This window comes from Lathamus discolor, chromosome 3 (assembly GCF_037157495.1).
Source record: "Lathamus discolor isolate bLatDis1 chromosome 3, bLatDis1.hap1, whole genome shotgun sequence".
NCBI classification, from domain to species: Eukaryota; Metazoa; Chordata; class Aves; order Psittaciformes; family Psittacidae; genus Lathamus; species Lathamus discolor.
In genome coordinates this window covers 6559717-6577785 of record NC_088886.1, presented here as the reverse complement: position 1 = coordinate 6577785, position 18069 = coordinate 6559717, and the positions used below count along the sequence as shown (strand labels likewise).

Sequence of the window (18069 nt, the reverse complement as noted above, 5' to 3'; positions counted from 1 at the left end):
AGAAAAAACACAAAGGTGTGCAGAAAGGCTGTATTTCCAGCTGTAGTAAGTAAAAACAGGGGTGTAAAAGAGCAGAAAGAGGGTATCTCAGAGGAAAGGTAGCAGCACCTGGGGCTGAAATAGAAGGGGCTGGGACACACAGGCTGGTGCTGTGCCAGGGCTGCCATCCCCAGTGCAGTCCTTGGCTCTGCGCCCTGACCCATGGGGAGCACCCAGGCAGAGCCCCATGAAGCTTTCACTCCTCAGGTTGTGTTCTTGTACGCCTATAGCACTGCCTTGGGCACCTGAGCGAGCCCTGTGAGAAACAGAGACAGCTGTTTGTTTGGAAAGAGGTTCAATTTAATGAACCAGAGCTAGGATACAACACTTAGGGGACACAGAAAGCAAACAAGCATCCTCACTGGCACACAGCAGCTACATCCTGGATGCTTTCTCTCAGTTTTAGGATATGCTCTTTCTCTCCCCAGGCAGCATTTCAAGCATTAAGGACCAGGGTAGGTAACACAGGCTGGAAAGGCTTTTTCCACAGAAGATCAGTGCGTCCTTCTCCGTATTAGTGTGTAACAGGGCAACTGAGGCACAGAGAGATGGAAGTGACTTGCCTGCCATCACCCAGCAAGGTAATGACACAACTGAAATGAGCCCCAAGGACTCCAAAGTCCTTGGCCAGGCAGTCTTCTCCCTGAGGATTAACCCTCTCCCCTGGACACCTATCAGGGCACAATACCACTGCAGACTAACATAGATTGTAAAGCAACTCACTGATCTTCATGTTACAGCAGAGCTCTGTACTTGGATACCTTTAGTGCCCTTAGGAGATCCCCCTCCTGAAATCCCATATGAAGGCTTCCATTATCATTACCATGCTGCTCCCTGAGGTGTGGGTGGCACAGCACACAGCAGCCACTCTGGAATGGCACCCGTTCCTTATGATTCTCTTGAGTGTTTTAATGAAGACAAACACTTGATCCAAAGGCCTCTATAAGTATATGCACAAGGAACTCAGTCTATCAAGACAACCAATTTTGTACAATGCCTGCAGAGAAATGAGGACATCCAAGGCCAGCCTATGGTTCCTCAGGTCAGGAATATCCTGCTAAAAGACAAAACAGGAATCTTCTTCAATTCCTGCAGCTTTGAGATATCTACTCATATCTTCATTGAATGCAGAAGAGCCACAGATTAATACAAATGGCCGCCTTCTGCAGGAATTTATTATAGTCTTCATCAAGCCTTCATCGAGACGACCAGTGTACGTGTTTTCCTGATAGCTCCAGGGAAGTCGTTCCAGGGAAGTTTCCTGAAAAGACAAAAGTTTTGCAGTGTGTCATGTTAAAAAGGACAAGTAATTGCTTGCAGCAAACCTCCCTCCTTCCCTCAGAGTGCTGCACAGGACAGTCTCGGGGTAGAACTGACTTTTCCTAAGAGCTGCATTCCTCTTCCAAAGCCCAGATCAAATCCTTGCTGCAGTACTTGGCCACTCACTCAGAGAGAACTGCACAAAAGCAGAGCGTAACTATCACAGAATCACAGAATGGTTTGACTTGGGAGGAACCTTAAAGCTCATCCAGTTCCATCGCCCTGCCATGGGCAGGGACACCTTCCACTAGAGCAGGTTGATCCAAGCCCTGTCCAACCTGGCCTTGAACACTGCCAGGGATGGGGCAGCCACAGCTTCTCTGGGCACCCTGTGCCAGCGCCTCAGCACCCTCACAGGGAAGAGCTTCTGCCTAAGAGCTCATCTCAATCTTTTCTAGTTTATTTCCCCCTTGTCCTATCACTATGTGCCCTTGTAAGAAGTCCGTCTCCAGACTTCTATCACTAATAAATGCTGTAGAACCTTCTCCTTTGAGAATCACTTCCCAGTGCACCTCTTCTATTCCCAAGTCCTAAATCCCAAGTCTATTCCTCTCTATTGCCTCTCCCATTCCCAAGTCTCTTTCAGTCCCATCTCCCTTGACCAAAACCGAAAGAAGCCAGCCCTGATCGCATGAGAAATGTCAGATCCATCAGGGACTCCCCTACTCCTATTAACTAGAAGCAGAAGGTGCTCAGATGTGGTGGTGACAGGCAGCAGAGTGAAATACCGAGACAGACAGACGCACAATCCTAAAAGGGAGGATGCATGAGTCACTGTTGGACTATAACAAACCTGCTAAGAGAAGAGAAGAAATGCAGAGATGTACACACAGGGCAGACAGTGTTGACAGGGGTCAGGCAGGTTTCCTGCCCTCCACTGATTGAATTTCAAGACCTCTTCATGCTCTTGAAACAGCCCTGTCCTGCAAAGGGTATTTAAGCTATGTCACCAGAGACAATTACCTCCCACAGAGCAACTGAGGGGGTGCCTAAGTCACAAGTACCTTTCCCTACATCAAATCTCAACTTGCTGAGGCCATATGTGGAACATAATGTATGAGACACATCCACTATCAGAGATACAAAAAATGATTCATCTGAGACACTAAAAATGCAATGGGATTCGTTCCCTTAGCATAAATAATTCTTTCTATATCCTCCTTGCAATGAATCCTCAGTTCTGAGGGAAGTAATTTTTAACCACTGAATCCATGCAGAACACAGGCAACTTTGGGATGAAATGGAAATGAAAAAGACTGCTCAAAATGTTAAGACCACCGAGAGGGTATGCCCTCATCCCATGGATTTGGCAGGGGAAAAATAATTCTACAGGGGGAGAAACAACTTTAAGAAGTTTAAGAATGGGTCAGCAGGGAGAAATAATTGCTGGGAAATTGGTGCTAACATACTAGAAGAGATCTCTAGCCATGAGCAGTGAACAGAGAATAAGGACAGATTAAGGCACTGTACTGGGAGAGAAGAAATAGTTTATTTGCTGTGAGTATCCCAGAATCAAGTTTTCTTTGCACAAATGTTTAGGTGCAGCATCAACCACCTGAAGTGGGGAAAAATAATCAGTAGGGACCATGAATCAGTGGATCTGTCCCAACAGAGCAGCAACAGAGCAAGGAGGTAAAGAGGGACAAGCAGCGACCAATGGTCACTTCCCAAAACCCTCCAGACTAGCAGCAGTGTAAGAACATGTACCACATTTAAGAACAGCAGCTACTGGATCACAAAACAGCCTCAATGACTGGGAAAGAATTAAGATCATGCTCATGGAGAAGCAGAGGCTCATCCAGCACAGAGAACCCTCACACAAACATGCTTCGTATCCCTCTACTTACCTGGCTTAGGACATAAAATATTCTTATGTTCCAGTATCGAGCCAGATCCTGGAGAAGAGGTTTCAGATAAATTTTGTCAAAGGTAGGGAAGCAGCAAACAAGAGTTACAAAGGTTTCGTCCTCTTCATCATCTGTTATGGACTGGAGGATGGGAAGCATGGGTGCGAGACCAGTACCAGATGCCAGCATGAGGAGTTCTCCATGCTAACAACAGAACAGAGAAGCATGGATGAGCTGTAGTGACTGGAAATGGATGTGCTCATGGTCAGCTCCTCCTGCTGCTGCACTGGTAAAGGGTCTCTTAAGAAAGAACACATCAGAAGGTCACGAACTGGTAAATTCAAATCTGAGAATGTATTTTTCTGCAAAGGATTACAGATAGCACTTCCAGTGTCCATGTATCCAACCTAACAAAACTGGATTTTACCCAAATATAATATTTTATCCTAACTTTAGCCTTGATTTCAATTACTGTTCAGTTTCAAGTCTACACTACACTTTGCTGACCCACTATGCACTGTCTTCCCACTGGAAATGCTCCTGGTGTTTATCTTGGATGCTGCAAAATACAATCCTGAACGTTCCCTGGAGGAAACAGTTTCTTCTCCATCCTGATCCGTGCATCTTCCTGGTGCATTATCTCACTTTTCTCAAAGAGCTACCAGCAGCACACAGTGCTTCCCACCCACAAGTGGGGACATTCACTCTACTCAGGATAGGGATGCTCAAGCAGGAAAGTGCTCTGTGTAGGAGGACAGAAGATTCCCAGAACTTTCCACCGCTGCCAGCCAGTGTATCAATGCTAGAACTGGGACTTCAGTCCCTCTTCTACAGCAAGTTGTTTCAAAGATCAAGCAGGTGCTTTGCAAACTGCCTGTACACAGATCATCCAGACAGCCCCTGAACACAGCCACTTTGAGGGTATGACCGATGACATGTTCTGTCCCAAATAACTATCTGGAAGCTTTTAAGGATAGAAGGAAACAGTAGCCTAAACCAGCAAGGAGAGTATTTCAGGAAGCAGAACACAACTGCTCCGCATGGAGCTTGGCCACTGGTATTTTATATTCTTATTTTTGTTGGAGGGAGGGGAAGAAAACTCTGGGCTTTGGGATCTTAATGACCAGCATTTTAATTCTGCTCCTCATTTGAAAGTTTATAATTAAGTAACTGAATTAGTATGTGTGAGAACCCTTCCCCTGAAACTGGATCTGCCTCTCTTTGCAAGGAGCCTGGTATCAGGCTGGGATCAACACTTGCAGAGCGGCTGCGTGACGTGACACCTCACTGAAGCTGCTACAGTTCAGGGAATACCCAGGACAGAAAAAGATCAACACTTCCCCTTCGCTTGTGCTCAGTCACAAACCAGCAACGCAGTTCAAACGAGGCAAAACCCATCTGCACTCATGGCTGGTGCAAAGTAAGTTCTCTTTGTTAAACACATCAGGAGCTTCTAATACAAGCGATGAACAGATGCTAATGTCTTCCAGCCTCCCGTCCACCTCCCTCTCCTCTTCCTTCTTAAATATTCTGCAGTTAAATGAGGTGTACTTTCTCCAACTGACTGCTAATGCTGTAGCACTCTATAGTAACCCAGGAAGTCCCTAAAATAATCATGAAAACAGTAATCAAATTGATGTCTTCCCCTTAGAGTATTAAACAAAGCTAGCTGCCACATCCTCTGTCTCTTAGGGAACTAACCTTATTAGGTCGATATGGGAACCCTCCAAATGGCCCACGCCAAAAGACCATGTCTCCTTTTTTCCATGTTTTTATGTATTGTGACATTAGCCCAGCTTCATAGCACTAATAAAAAGCATTGTACAAAAGAAAAGAATAATTATACTCTGTTGGAAACTTTCCCAGCTTAAAGTCAATTATAAAGTTATCTACATTTAAACAAGAAGGGGACAAAAAAACATTGTACGGGTTTAAGAAAGAAAGATCATTTCTGTTTGAAAAATAACTCAAAGTTATACCCAAAACAAAGACATTTAAATTAAATCATATTGGATCCATTCCAGCTTGACTATAATATAAACACAAACCACTCTCATGCAGCCTGAATTTCCAAAACTGGAAAAAGCTTATCAGAGTTCTTGCTTACAAAGCACAAGAAGAGTGTCTTGAATGCAAAGCACAGTCCAAGCCTTCAAGTGTTCTCCAAATCTCTGCGTATGGGGTCTGGAAATGCCCTCTGGATACTGTTAGTTATATAAACACTGCATAGCTCTTGCTTTATTTCAGTCTCTCAGATGCTGTGTTGATACAATTAGTGCCCCAAAGTCAGGTTTCTCATTTATAAAACTCCCATTTTCAGAAGAGATCATGTGGATTCTAAGGGATGCCTTCACGTTGTCAAAATTAAGATATGTTAATGTGGGCCTCATGGAAGAAAAATATTAGCAAAAAACTGCCTTACTCTCTATGAGGCACAAACAATATTATCTGGGCTTCTGCCTGCAGGAATGCCAGCCTCACTCATGACTGATGAGAAAAGGTCGCACTTACTAGAAACAGAGAAGCAAGGAGAGGCTGGAAAATGAATGGCTCTTCATTCTACAAACCTTCTTGTAACTATGTGCTATATATGTCTATCTGTGTCCTATATGTAAGACCACTTTATGGTTAATGAGAGCAAACGTGAGCAAAAGAATGGCCACAGTCTATGGGATCTGGCTGGAGAACAAGGGCTGGTCCAAACAGCAAGAGCAGATAAGCCCAACAGCAGACAACTGGTCTCGCACAGAGGTGATGCCACTGATAAGTCTGAGGAAGAGCAACACAGCCTGAGGTGAAGAGATGGTATGTGATATGAGCCTTCAAAGACTCCAGCCTATACAAAAGCAGCATATTTTGGGGTATTTTTCTGCATGCACGTTGGAGAGAAGCCCAGCTCCACACCCCAGGGCCTTGGCTGGCTACCAAGCTGCACTGCGGGCAAACAAAATCGGTCAACCACAAAGCAGCTAAAAAGTGAGTGAGTGAGCAAGCATGTGCTTGTGCTTGCAAGCAGTGCTAGCTAATAAAGAACAGAGATGCTACTCCCCTCCTAACCACCTCATTTATACAAGATACCTGAAGCATTAACAACTATTAGCACCAGCTGTTACATTCAAAAGGTAAATGCGTAACATACACCCAGGCTCCGAGTTACTATCAGAAACATTTCTGTTCCGAGGGCTCTGGACAGGTACTAAGTCTCACACCAAGAGTGTGCAGCTGCATCAAAGGAGAAGTATTTTAGATTGATCGTCTTCAAATATATATGGAAACCCAAGGCAAAAGCAGAAGTCAGCCCCACTTATTGCCTATTCCCAACTGACCAGGGTAATGGAAACCAAATCAATCCTTCTTTCTCCCAAATCATGCCCCAAAATTGAAGTGAGAAGTGATTGAGTGGGTTTAAAAAGCATTTTTTCTAAACAAAAAGAAATAATTATGTCCTGGGGGGAAACTTCTACACCCAGTTTTACATGGAGAGAAACCCTAACATTATAAAATCACTCAAAAAGAGGGTTATGCTCTGTAAATGGCAACTCCTTCACTCTTAACTGTAGTATCACAAATGCAGTGCTGTAATGACAGGAGACAGAAGGATCTGAACAGTGCTTGGATTGCAGAGTAATAATAATAATATAGTACTTTCCAAAATTGCCTGAATAGTGTGAAATATACCACAACCTACAGAATGAGTTATACAAATGGCTGCTTTACACTGGGTGTTACCAACCTTTTTTGTCACTGCCAGAAAGTAACTATAGCTCCCTTTGGGATGAAAGGTTCTATATAAAGGAAAGGTATCATTACAATCATTACTATTATTATTGAAATGCAAAACCTGTGAGTAATAAGCAAGTATATGTGAAATTTCACAGTCATCCCGTGAATGTATCCTATTAATCCAACTCAAATGCAACACTTCCCTACCACACACCAATTGCCGCAAGAATGGTGAAATGACCCTCCCACAGGTGTCCTATAGAAGCTGAAGGGTTTTGTAAAGAACATCATTTATGCTCCAATGTACAATGCATAATAGCCCCCCCAAAAAAAAAGTGTGAAATCCTGGAAGACATGCAGAGGACAAGTGGCCATTCTCTGCAAGACACTTGGGATACCCAGCAGTCTGAATTTCACAGCTGAAGCCTGTGCCTGTCCTGAGGAATCACCAGTGACACACAAACACAGGACTGGAAAAGTGTTCTTCAATGGAATGTTTGCAACACAAAGTAATCATTTCTGAGAGCCCTGCAGACTTTATCCGGACTAATTTCCAGCCGAGTTCTCCTATGAAATCCTTTTGAACTCAACCAGCATCTTGTGGTGGCTTCCAGAAGGACCAAGACACTTGTCCAAAATGGGGCTCTGCCACCCCATCCACCCTGACGCCACCTCTCTGCCCCATGGGGACCCTCCCAGACTGCAGGCAGCTCCAGAGCCCTTCCTGCAAACCAAAACCTGCTGCCTACTGTCTGTCTACATTTCTAACCAAAATGAAACTTCTGAGGAGTGTTCTTAAAGTAAAATTCTTTTGTTCTTAAGGTAAAAACAAATACTTTTGTTCTTAAAGTAAAATTCAGGGGCAGGGGGCAAAGGGCTGGGACTTCCCAAAATCAGTGATTCAATAGGGCTGACAAGTGGGTGCAATTTCAAAGACACATTGGAAAGGCAAAATGAAGTCAGGGAATGGACACCTCTTTGACGCTGGCAACTGCAGGGTTCCCAAGAGGCTCTCCCAAGTGCTTTAACAGGGCTTATGCTGCAAAGCACTTGTTTGTGTGTCACCTTCCTCTGCCTTCAGTTTTGTGGGAAAAACTGCAGGTTTTATCAGTAAAGCACAACTGCTTCAAAACAACACAGAAGCAGTCCACAGGGGATTCGGGAGAGCCTCACTTGAAGTGCCAACAGCATACTTGGTTCCTAAAGAAAACACCGTTCCCAGCACCTTAGACTCTAATCCATATTGTACAGGCTTACTTACTTTGATTAAAACTTCAAAGTAACCTTCAGCATTCCCTGGGCTAATTGGGGTATAGGCTCGCTGCACCTCCAAACCATTCACCGCTCCTCTGAGAAGAGAAACACAGGAACCCACCATGACTGGAGTCATTGACTGGTGTTACCAAACTTCTGCACATCTCTGGGGAGACAAAGAGGCAGCAGGTTCTCTTCCCAGCATCCCAGCCTGTGAACAGATGCAATGCATTTCCCTTCCAGAGGTAAAAATCCAGGCGAAACATAATGGTTAAATGCTTCTTTTGTTTTCCCCAGCAGTATCCCACATTCAGCTCTTGGGGGACACCACTGGAAGGATTTTGAGACAAACACGCAAGTTTGAGCCAAACATGCAAGAGTGACAACAGGGACATGTTGAATATTAAATGCCTTCACACTTAAGTCTGCTACCACTTTTGGACTGTCTACGTGCAGACAGCATCTGGTAATTAAGTAAGAAAAGCCAGGACACAGCCTTGACCTGAGGTCCTGTCAATATACACCGTATTTTCCTGCAAATCTTCTCTTCTCATAGAATACATCCACCCTGCTCTTTACTACTGACCAGGGTAATTGATTTAAGTGACCAAAGCTTTTCCTCTGCTGCACTATGAGGGATAACTGGGGGGAGAAACGTGTTCTTTCAGCACCAGCCAGCTGCATGCATCCGCTCTTAACATACAAATAACGTCAACAGATACAGATCAATGGCATCATAATATGACTTTTCCTATCTGGCAGTGCTCACCACAGATGGCTGAGAGAGACATAAACTCTTCCCAGGTGGCCCCTTTCTGGCAAGCAATGCACTACACAGGAGAGTTGTTTTGCTAGAAATCAGTCAGGAAATGCCTGGATGCTGGGAGTTACATCCTGGGTGCTGAGTTGCCCCAAGATACAGGGCCTCAAATACCAAGCTGCGGGGTGAGTGCAGCTCATTGTCTTCATTCCAACACACCGGAGCAAATCATCTGTTATAACACCTATTCTTTGAGTCTTTCTTCCTGCAAATGGATTTTCTTAATCACACCTAGCTCTTTCTGGCCCACTGAGGCAAGGATAATACTGAAGAAAACTACAGCTTTGGAATGGCTTTTACCATAAAATTAGCAGAGCTAGCGAGCTCACGAGTTCTTTCATCTGTGTCATTGTGGAGGTATAGAAATCCTGATTTGCCTGCTATGAAGCCTTTGTCTACTGACAAAAAGCTCCGTGTTAGGTTACATAATGCAGACTGTTTAACTAGCACAGAGAACAATACCTTAACACGATATGTTGTCCTAAACTCAAGCACAGGCTGCTATTTCCCGGTAATTCAAATCTGTACTGGTAGGTGTCCTCTGTTAGCTGCTCCACCGAGCTTATGCTGAATGCAGTAAATGTATCTGGATTCAGCTCTGAATTATTGCTCTGCAAGAACAACAATAAATAATTACTCGGTTAGATGGTGTCTTTTATTATTTCATTTTTCTTTGGAAGCAAACGTGTGTGCTCATTTAGTGCTGGAGATACTCAGGATTCCAGAAGAATGTGCATTAAATGCCGGGGCCCAGAGCAAACCTCAGCTCTCTGCTGATTCATTACCATGTTCTGCAGTATGCACTTTGGGATCTTGCATTTTCCCCCTCCCCCCTTCTTTTTAAAGTACATTTTTTACACCTTACAGCAAGGTCATCCTATTCTGACTCACTGCAATCCTCTCCTCATGTTTGGGAACAGAAACAATACTGCTAAAAGAGCCGAGTGCTGCTTTGGGGCCAACTTTGAAGCCGAAGTGACCACTGTGAGTCGGAAATAGTGTCAGCTCTTTCAACACTGATCGGTTTTGCTTGACCCAGCACAGGTAATGTTAGGTAAAAGGGCACTGACAAGATACCACTACATGCTGAAGACAAATACTCCACCTCACACATGCAGCTTTCTTTTCATTCTCAAAATGTGAGTCGAAAAATGAGGAAAAGATGAGAAAGGTCAGGAGAAGAGAGCTCGGAGGAAGCTGTTCGACAGGAGAAGCTGCAGACCCAGAGCTGTAACGCGACACCAGGGCGAACTCGACACTTGGAAAATCACATTACAGCACGGAGAGAGCAGGCAAGGGGGAGGGTGGCTGTGAAGCAGAGTTTGGGGAATAGCATTTACAGCCTTCTCTTAAGGCGCTGCTTTAATCTATTGGTGCATCCCTCGCCACAACCCCACACCCTAACAAGTACCATCAAAGCACAGGCTCTAGGATGTGACAAAGAGAAATTGACCTGCTCCTTCTTTTCCATGAGAAGGCTTTTGTCTTGCTTTGCTTTGGCCCTCTCCCATTGTGCAAGCTCCTTCTCGTACACATCATAGATGCAGGGTTTGCAGCCGCCGCCACAGCACTGGGATGGAGAAGGTTCCTGGGGTTTGAGAGCCAGCCAGTCGTGCTCATTTCCACTCATTGTCTGCAAAACACAAGCCCTGCATCAAAAACCAGCACGATGAAGAGCGGCACGTGCTCATCAGCAAACATTATTTGGAGGAGGACTGAGAAAATCTCTCTCAAGCTACCTCAGGGGGCTCAGAAAAACCTGCAAGCCAATCTAGTGCCTTGCACTGCTCCATTTTAGCTCAAGCACTCACTGCCTCTGCATTGTCCAGTGATGGAATGACAGACATCACAGCCACCAGCCCGGTGCTGCACAACAGAGTCCAGCCCAACCTCAGGCTCTGCTTCCCACCCAACGCTACCTCCAGCACCAGGCACGCACTGACTCCTGCTTGTTCTGCTATGGTGACTTCCTACAAAGAGTGGCTCATTCATCCAGAGCAGAAGCACCTTAAAAGTCCGCAGCTTGGTCCATTGGAACGGATAATGAATTCCAGCCACCGGGATAGAGCACAGCTTTAAAACGGAGGAGGGCAATGAGCTGGAAGTGGGGTTTTAAGGCAAAAATCTAGGGACAAATATGGTAAAGACACAGGTAAACAAACTCACACTTTGGTTATGAGTAGATTGGAGCCTGGCTTTAAATACAGACATGGAGGAAAGCAGCATCACTGCCTGTGGCATGGAGTTGGACCGAGGTTATCTTGGAGGCCCCTTCCAGCCCAAACCACGGTTTATGCCTCACCATGCCCTTGCTTCAGAGCGAGCTGTACCCACCGGCTGCTCCCCAACCCGGAACCATGACTTCTCGGGACTCTCTTTTCACACAGCAGCTGGCTCACCACCGCTCCCGGCCCATTTGTACCTGTACCACCGAAACAAAAGGAGGGCCGGAGGAAATTATAAAGCCACGGGTGAGGAGAGACCACTTAGCACTTAGCGCAGCTTCATTTCCAAGGTGAATTAATTAACCGGCCCTCAGCGCCGCAACGCGGACACGCTTATTCACAGGCGGGGAGAGGAGAGAACCCCCAGGCAGAGGTCCTGCTTCCCTCAGCGGCTCCGAGCCGTGTGCGGGGCCCTCAGCACCCACACGGTTCTGACACGGCCCCAGCCGAGCTGCGGATGGAGCCCAGGGCCCCAGGCTCAGAGCTGGCCATGTTTAGAGCTCCAAGCACTTACGGGCATGCCCGGGGCTTAGGGGCCCGTCTGTGGGCGCCCCGCACAGCCCTGCCCTCCCCGGGGCACCGGGTACGGGGCCAGCCCCACAGGGCCCTAACGCCCCATCTCCAGCCGGCCAAGGGCCCGTCTCTCAACTCCCTCCCCCCGCGCAGGAGAGGAGGTGCCTCTGCCCGCCCCCCGACTTACCAACATGGCCCCTGCCCTTCACCCGCCGCCCCGCCCCGCACTTTGCCGACCCTCCCTTACCGCAGGGCTCCCGTCCGCCATTGGCCTCCGCCGCCGCCAGTCACCCCGTGGGGGGGGGAGCCCGCCCGCCGCGCTCCCGCCGTGCCGTGCGCGCCAAGATGGCGGCGGCCGGGCGCTGAGGCGGCGGCAGGGCCGGGATGGCGGCGGCGGGGCCCATGGCGCTGAGGCGGGCGGCGGCGAAGGGCAGCGGCAGCGGCGGCGGCCTCGCCCTGGCCCGCGGCGTGCTCACCCGGGCCGGGCCGCCTCGTCCCCGCGGGCCGCTGCCGCGCACGCCCTGGACCACCCGCGGCCCGCCGCCGGACGTGCTGGCCCAGGCCGTGGAGCGGCTGCCGGTGCGGGAGCAGGTGGAGCTGGACACCATCACGTACGCGGGCCGGCAGCACTTCATGCCCGGCCTGGCCCGGCCGCGCTTCCCTCCTTGGGACCGCGGCTGGCACGACCCCTGGCACTCCCCGGGGCCGCGCTACGAGGACATGCCGCTCCGCAAGGACCGCAGCTGCTTCGTCTGCCACCAGAACGTCCGCATGCTCGAAGGTACCGGCCCGGCCGCCCTCCTCCGGGCCCTCCTCGGGCCAGGCCACCCCCTCCGTGCCCCCTTAGCGCTGCCCCGGGCAGCGTGTTCAAGCACTCACCCTTCCCCACCAGCCAGGGGTTCACCTCCCCTGTCTAAGACACGCACGGGGGATCGCCTGCCCGTCTCCTGAAGTAACCACGTTTCCAGCCCGCCCAGGGGCCTCGTTGACGCCTGTTCTCTTGGGGTGGGTTTGAAGGGGTTCGGCAGGCGCAGTGGCTCACCAAGACGAAGCTGGTGGAAGGTTTGCCTCCGTCCGTGCAGAGCATCATCGACAACCCGGCTCACCGGCTGGAGGACCACGAGGAGCGGGTGAGGCATGCGGTGTGGCATGCAAGGCTCTGGAACACGACAGAAACTGCTCCCAAGAGAGAGCATTATTGGTAAGTCTGCAGTCATAGGGAAGATGTGCCGTTAGGGTAAGCCGGTCATCGAGCATTAACACTATAGAGGAAAATCATACATAGATCTACTGTTGATTCACTTATCACACACAACTGTTAGACCCTTTGTACCAAGTGGTCAACTTGTAGGGCAAACAAAGCAAGAGCAACCAAAGTCCCAGCCCAATTCCGCATATTGACAGTAGGACCGATGCAAACACACGCTCTGTGTTGAAGCTTCTCTCAGGCCAAGGTGTTTCAACTTGAGATTGACTTCTAGCTGATGCAGGATGTCGGGCTTTAAATAGCTAACGGTAAGCGTTGCCTCTGCCAACTTGGAACAGGGCTGGTGTGTGGGATAGTAATCTGAAGTCTGTGTTGACTGTTCGGAAATGCTACACTATTACATGTTTAACATACAGTAACATCGCAGCATTCATGCCCCAGAAGCATCTGCCCACCGTTATGGTCACATTGTTTATGTAACTCTCTTTTTTCTCTTCCTCATTCTAAAGCCCAGCGCTGTTTGAAGACTTGATACATATATGTCGGTTAATGTCTGCGAAGTATCCTTCTCTGGCTAAGAGAATGTTGGCTAGAAACTACAGGATAGCAGCTACATGGGAAAGAGGTTAGTTGTTGCTATGGTGGAAGCATTTAGCTCTTTGCATTAATGTAAGAGGGGTAAGGAAGCTCTAAGACTGGAGAAAAATGAAACAGTTCATGGAACCAAGCAATCCTTCCAGGTTTAAATAGTGCTGTAAGCAAGGGCAGCCTTGGATGATGGCAGGATACTTGCCCTGAGGAGGTTGTTTGGGTGTTAGGCAATGTCAGCAAGAGGGTGGGAGAAGAGAACCAGTGCGGTAGAACTGCTTATTTTTCTGGGCTCAGAATCTGTGCTGTTGTTTCTCTGACTATGTTTAGGGCAGAAATTAACATCAGCAATTAACAGAAGAAGGATGGGTTTGGAGGTGAGGGGGAGAGAGTGAACCTTGCAGACCAGCAACTTACTAAAGGGCTGCTGCCCAAAAGGAAGCATACATCTTTCCCTAATCTTATTTCAGCAGTGTTTGAATGTAGCCTAATTTCCCTCCGCAGAATCTATTCTCTTTCAGGTCCGTGGCCAGAATGGAATACTTATGAACTCTATGGCCCCAATACCACCAGTAGCCTCCAAGGAGGAGGTACTAGCCACTGAAGAACATGTTCTGGAGACCTTCCATCCCATCTCTCCTACCATTGATCTTCAGGAAGTGATTGTGTACAAAGAGCTCAATGATACAGGTAAATCTAGCCATCAGTGATAATCTTCTGTCAGACTTAGTGTTCAGGTTAACCTGGAGACAGCCATGGGTAGGGAGTGTATGGGAATGAGGAGCTGGGCACAGGAACCAAGAACTTAAATCATGGCAAATTGCCTTAGCAGTTCCTGAAGATACGGGAGGAAACGTTGGCTGTGTAGTCTCGTACTGAGCCGTTTCTGACATGATTATCTGCCATTTAGGTTTTAAAGAGGGTTATCCATACTCTCATGCTCACACTCTGTTCTTCCTGGAATCGGCCAACCTTCGTCCTCGGAGGTTCAGACCGGAACAGCTTCGTGCCAAGATGCTGATGTTTGCTTTTGGCAATGCGCTGGCAAAGGCCAGGCTGCTTTATGGGGTATGTATCAGAGACTGCTGCTGACTTGCTGGGCCTGTGTTCTTTCTCTAGTGGAGTCATGAAATTCCCTTGCTTTGGCTTGTTCCAGTTGTTTTCAGATCCGGAGGTCCAGTTCGAACCTTAAGGTACTGATGTCTGCTGATCCAAAAAACCATCGCTCAGCAGCGTGTTGCATGGTTTAGTGTGAGGTGTCCCTGCCCAAGGCAGGGGGGTCGGAACTGGATGATCTTAAGGTCCTTTCCAACCCTAACTATTCTATGAGGTAACACACATAGGAGTGGTAATGAGTAGGAACCAGGGAGTAAGTTCAACTGTAAAACTCCACCCCATCCCACAGCTCAGTATATGTAAATTGATGCTTCATTGCTGGCTGAGGGAGGAATTGTAATTAAAATACAGAATCTACATTCAAAACTTGCTTGACTAGAGTAATTTTCTGGGCAAGGTAACAATACATTTATTAAAACGTTGGCTTTACACCAAGTAGAAGATGCAGAATCAGCAAGTACTCATGCAATTTCTGTAGTAACTGGCTTTTTCAGTGTTCTCTTCCCCCCTCCCTTCTTTCCTAGAATGATCCCAAGGTTTTGGAGCAGCCGGTAGTGGTGCAAAGCATTGGCACAGATGGCCAGTTCTTCCAGTTCATGGTGTTCCAGTTAAATACAACAGACCTTGTCTCTAGTGGTGGCATAAAAAATATGGTTTGGATTGACTCTGATCAGAAGCTCTATGAAAATGCCCTGTGTATTCCAGAAGTCAAGAAGAGAGTTGTTCTGGTAAGGAAAACTTCGGAAATGGTCCTGGAATCACAGAATGGTTTGGGTTGGGAGGAACCTTAAGGCTCATCCAGTTCCAACCCCCTGCCACAGGCAGGGACACCTTCCACTAGAGCAAGTTGCTCCAAGCCCCATCCAACCTGGCCTTGGCCACTGCCAGGGATGGGGCAGCCACAGCTTCTCTGGGCACCCTGTGCCAGGGCCTCAGCACCCTCACAGGGAAGAGCTTCTGCCTAGGAGCTCACCTCCATCTCCCCTCTGCACTTTAAAGCCATTCCCCTTGTCCTGTCCCTACAGGCCCTTGTCCCAAGCCCCTCTCCAGGTTTCCTGCAGCCCCTTTAGGCACTGGAGCTGTTCTAAGGTCTCCCCTTCAGGAGCCTTCTCTTCTCCAGGCTGACCCAGCCCAGCTCGCTCAGTCTGGCTTCAGAGCAGAGCTGCTCCAGCCCTCACAGCATCTTCATGGCCTCCTTGCTTGAGCAGCTCTACGTCCCTCTGGTGCTGGGGGCCCCAGGGCTGGATGCAGGACTGCAGTGGGTGTCTCCAGAGAGCAGAGTAGGCAGCAAATCCCTTCTCTAAGCCTGGTGGTCACACTCAGTTTGATGCAGCCCATTAATCCTACCCTTCCCTCTCTGCTGGAGGTTTGAGAGTTGGTGTAGAGCTGCTGTACAGGTTTTAAACCAGGTGAAGGGACATGACAGAGGCACTGGCCTCATTCTTACTTAAGCAGGTGTTACTGACAGGGAGTATTTGTAGTGCTGATGTACCACATAGTGTGCAAGCCACATGCCAAGCTTAATATGAAGTACATGAAGATAGCCCCATCTGTAACCTACCATCTCAGACTTTAAAATAAGCTTGTGCTTTCATGAAGGAAGTGCTTACATGCAACTGTCAGCTTCTCTGTAGAGTAAATGGAGCACAGTGCTGTCAGCCCCGGTTACACTGGGAGGGTGTCTTCAATTGAATGGGCAAAGGGGTTTTGCCATCTGAGGTTTGTATCAGTGGAAGTCCCCACACACAAATCCATCTGGGAAGGAGAGCACCCGTTTGGAAGCGACCACATCTGAAGTCTTACTCAAGCGTGTTTAAAGCCGTTGTTTGTCTACATTAATCACTTCACTGCAAACTGAGCATCCATGCCTTTCTCCCTGCAGAAGCCCGCTGGAATATATGGCTTTCAGCCAGACACATTCAAGAAGTTTCTGGCACTGTATCTGCATGGAACTGTGTGAAATTCAGCTCCAATGAAAATACTTCACCAACTGTACCTGCTGCTTCCCTTTGCCAGAACCATCACGTAATTAAAGAACGGTGGCTTAATTTTGCTTTCTAAAATAAATTATATCGTTACTGAAAGTAAATCTTTCCTTTTTTAAACCAAATTGTGCATGAAAAACGTTTCATTTTAGGGGCTCACCTCTGGGTTCGGGTTAGAGTCATCAAATGCCGCCTCCTGCACTCTTCCACCGTTGCCTAGGAAGAACATAAGCCAGTCATTATTCCTCTGCGCAGGGTCTGCTCTCAGTGTGCTGCTTGCACAGAGCCAGACTCAAACCTATTTTTGAGGTTGCTTTGAGTACCTCTGAATGCAGTGTGTGGGGAAGAGACTTCCAAAGCTTCAAGGGGGGAGCCTGAGACACAAGCCTTTGTCATTCTGCCTGGCTTTTTACTTTGTTTTACTCCTGGCTGCTTTGGGATGTGTCGTGCTGCCCTGTGCTTAGTTCCCAAAGCACTTAATCGGTGAGATGGCTTTGTTGGATCTATAGAACCACGGTTCTTTTATCCCCCAATCCTGGATGAAGAGACCTATCTATCCATTTTGGGAAAGGGGTGTAGAACGTAGCGTGAAACTTTGGTGCCTGGTAGCTGGTATTTGCTGCTGAAAGTACAAAGGGAAGAATTTCTTCCTGCCACACAGAGTTAACTGAGCAGGAAGCGTATTCTTTTTAAGATGGGGGGATTAGTGTGGTTTGCTGTAAAATGAAAGCTAAATTAGCTCCAGCCAAATGTAGAATGTTTTGCAGTTCTGCACCGCTACCCTCCAGCACATGGGAAGGAATAGGACAGCCTGTGCTATTTTAAGGTGTGGAAAGAGCGTATTTCCAAGAAATGCATCTCGCTTCGCAGCATCTTGTGTCAGAGGCTGGTCTGTGCTTTGTGATCTTCTCTGACCATCTGGATGAACACCCCAGTTGTGTGTTCCAGGCTCAATCCATCAGACTGCTCTACTCCTGCAGGATTCAGAAAACAAGGGTTTTCACTACTCGCATCTAAGATCAACACTTAGACTCAGTCTTTTGGGGTGCATCGGCTGCAAGTTAAATTAACAGCATCCTCAGTAGTTAGAAGAAAAGGCTTGAAAGAGGTGTAATAATGCATTGATCTAAGTCATGTTAGTTCTGCCTGCTCAAGGGATCCCTAATTCAGCTCATCTCTTTAAATCTGCTCTGATCTCTAATTTGCACCCAGTTATTTCGGTATATGCTGTATTACACTTGTGCTCTGCGGAGACTGGTCAGTGTTGGTTTCTGAGGCTGTTGTCTCTCTGCTGTGTCACACACACCCTGTGGAACAGCTCTAGAGCTTTCACATCCCCTTACCTTTCCAGCTTTGGGTCCTTGCTGGTCTTGAGGGAGAAGCCCTGCAGGGCAGCCAGCCACAGCATTAGCATTCCTGAGCGGGGTGGCTT

At 47.8% G+C, this 18069-nt stretch overlaps 2 protein-coding genes across 8 annotated transcripts; one reads left to right on the top strand and one right to left on the bottom strand.

The window, feature by feature from the left end:
* Positions 1 to 317: 317 nt before the first annotated feature.
* Positions 318 to 11954, bottom strand: LOC136011458 (NADH-cytochrome b5 reductase-like). Of its 7 annotated transcripts, none has more exons than XM_065673286.1 (9): positions 11929 to 11954; positions 11338 to 11425; positions 11170 to 11235; positions 10457 to 10636; positions 9466 to 9614; positions 8191 to 8278; positions 4908 to 5012; positions 3207 to 3410; positions 318 to 1300 (listed from the first exon to the last, which is right to left on the bottom strand). In XM_065673286.1, exons 3-9 carry the CDS (start codon positions 11227 to 11229, stop codon positions 1097 to 1099), a joined length of 990 nt encoding a protein of 329 aa, XP_065529358.1. In that variant the 5' UTR covers positions 11230 to 11235; positions 11338 to 11425; positions 11929 to 11954; the 3' UTR covers positions 318 to 1096. The 7 variants fall into 7 exon arrangements, with proteins under 7 accessions (XP_065529358.1, XP_065529356.1, XP_065529360.1 ...); XM_065673284.1 differs by lacking the exon at positions 11929 to 11954 and adding an exon at positions 11743 to 11905; XM_065673288.1 differs by lacking the exons at positions 11170 to 11235; positions 11929 to 11954 and adding exons at positions 11011 to 11128; positions 11743 to 11905.
* A 130-nt stretch (positions 11955 to 12084) lies between these two features.
* On the top strand, positions 12085 to 16762 carry MRPL37 (mitochondrial ribosomal protein L37). The gene is made up of 7 exons (XM_065673283.1): positions 12085 to 12522; positions 12759 to 12942; positions 13458 to 13573; positions 14041 to 14226; positions 14447 to 14604; positions 15177 to 15380; positions 16535 to 16762. Exons 1-7 carry the CDS (start codon positions 12126 to 12128, stop codon positions 16610 to 16612), a joined length of 1323 nt encoding a protein of 440 aa, XP_065529355.1. The 5' UTR covers positions 12085 to 12125; the 3' UTR covers positions 16613 to 16762.
* The last annotated feature ends 1307 nt before the right edge of the window (positions 16763 to 18069 follow it).

Excerpts from the sequence above, each read along its gene's own strand:
- LOC136011458 (XM_065673286.1), bottom strand. The coding sequence starts at position 11,229 with ATGCTGCTTTCCTCCATGTCTGTATTTAAAGCCAGGCTCCAATCTACT. Across the intron at positions 8,279-9,465 it reads GGACAACATATCGTGTTAAG|AGGAGCGGTGAATGGTTTGG; the intron begins GTATTGTTCTCT and ends TTCTCTTCTCAG. Across the intron at positions 5,013-8,190 it reads ACTTTGAAGTTTTAATCAAA|TGCTATGAAGCTGGGCTAAT; the intron begins GTAAGTAAGCCT and ends GCTTTTTATTAG.
- MRPL37 (XM_065673283.1), top strand. The coding sequence starts at position 12,126 with ATGGCGGCGGCGGGGCCCATGGCGCTGAGGCGGGCGGCGGCGAAGGGC. Across the intron at positions 14,227-14,446 it reads CAAAGAGCTCAATGATACAG|GTTTTAAAGAGGGTTATCCA; the intron begins GTAAATCTAGCC and ends TCTGCCATTTAG. Across the intron at positions 15,381-16,534 it reads TCAAGAAGAGAGTTGTTCTG|AAGCCCGCTGGAATATATGG; the intron begins GTAAGGAAAACT and ends TTCTCCCTGCAG.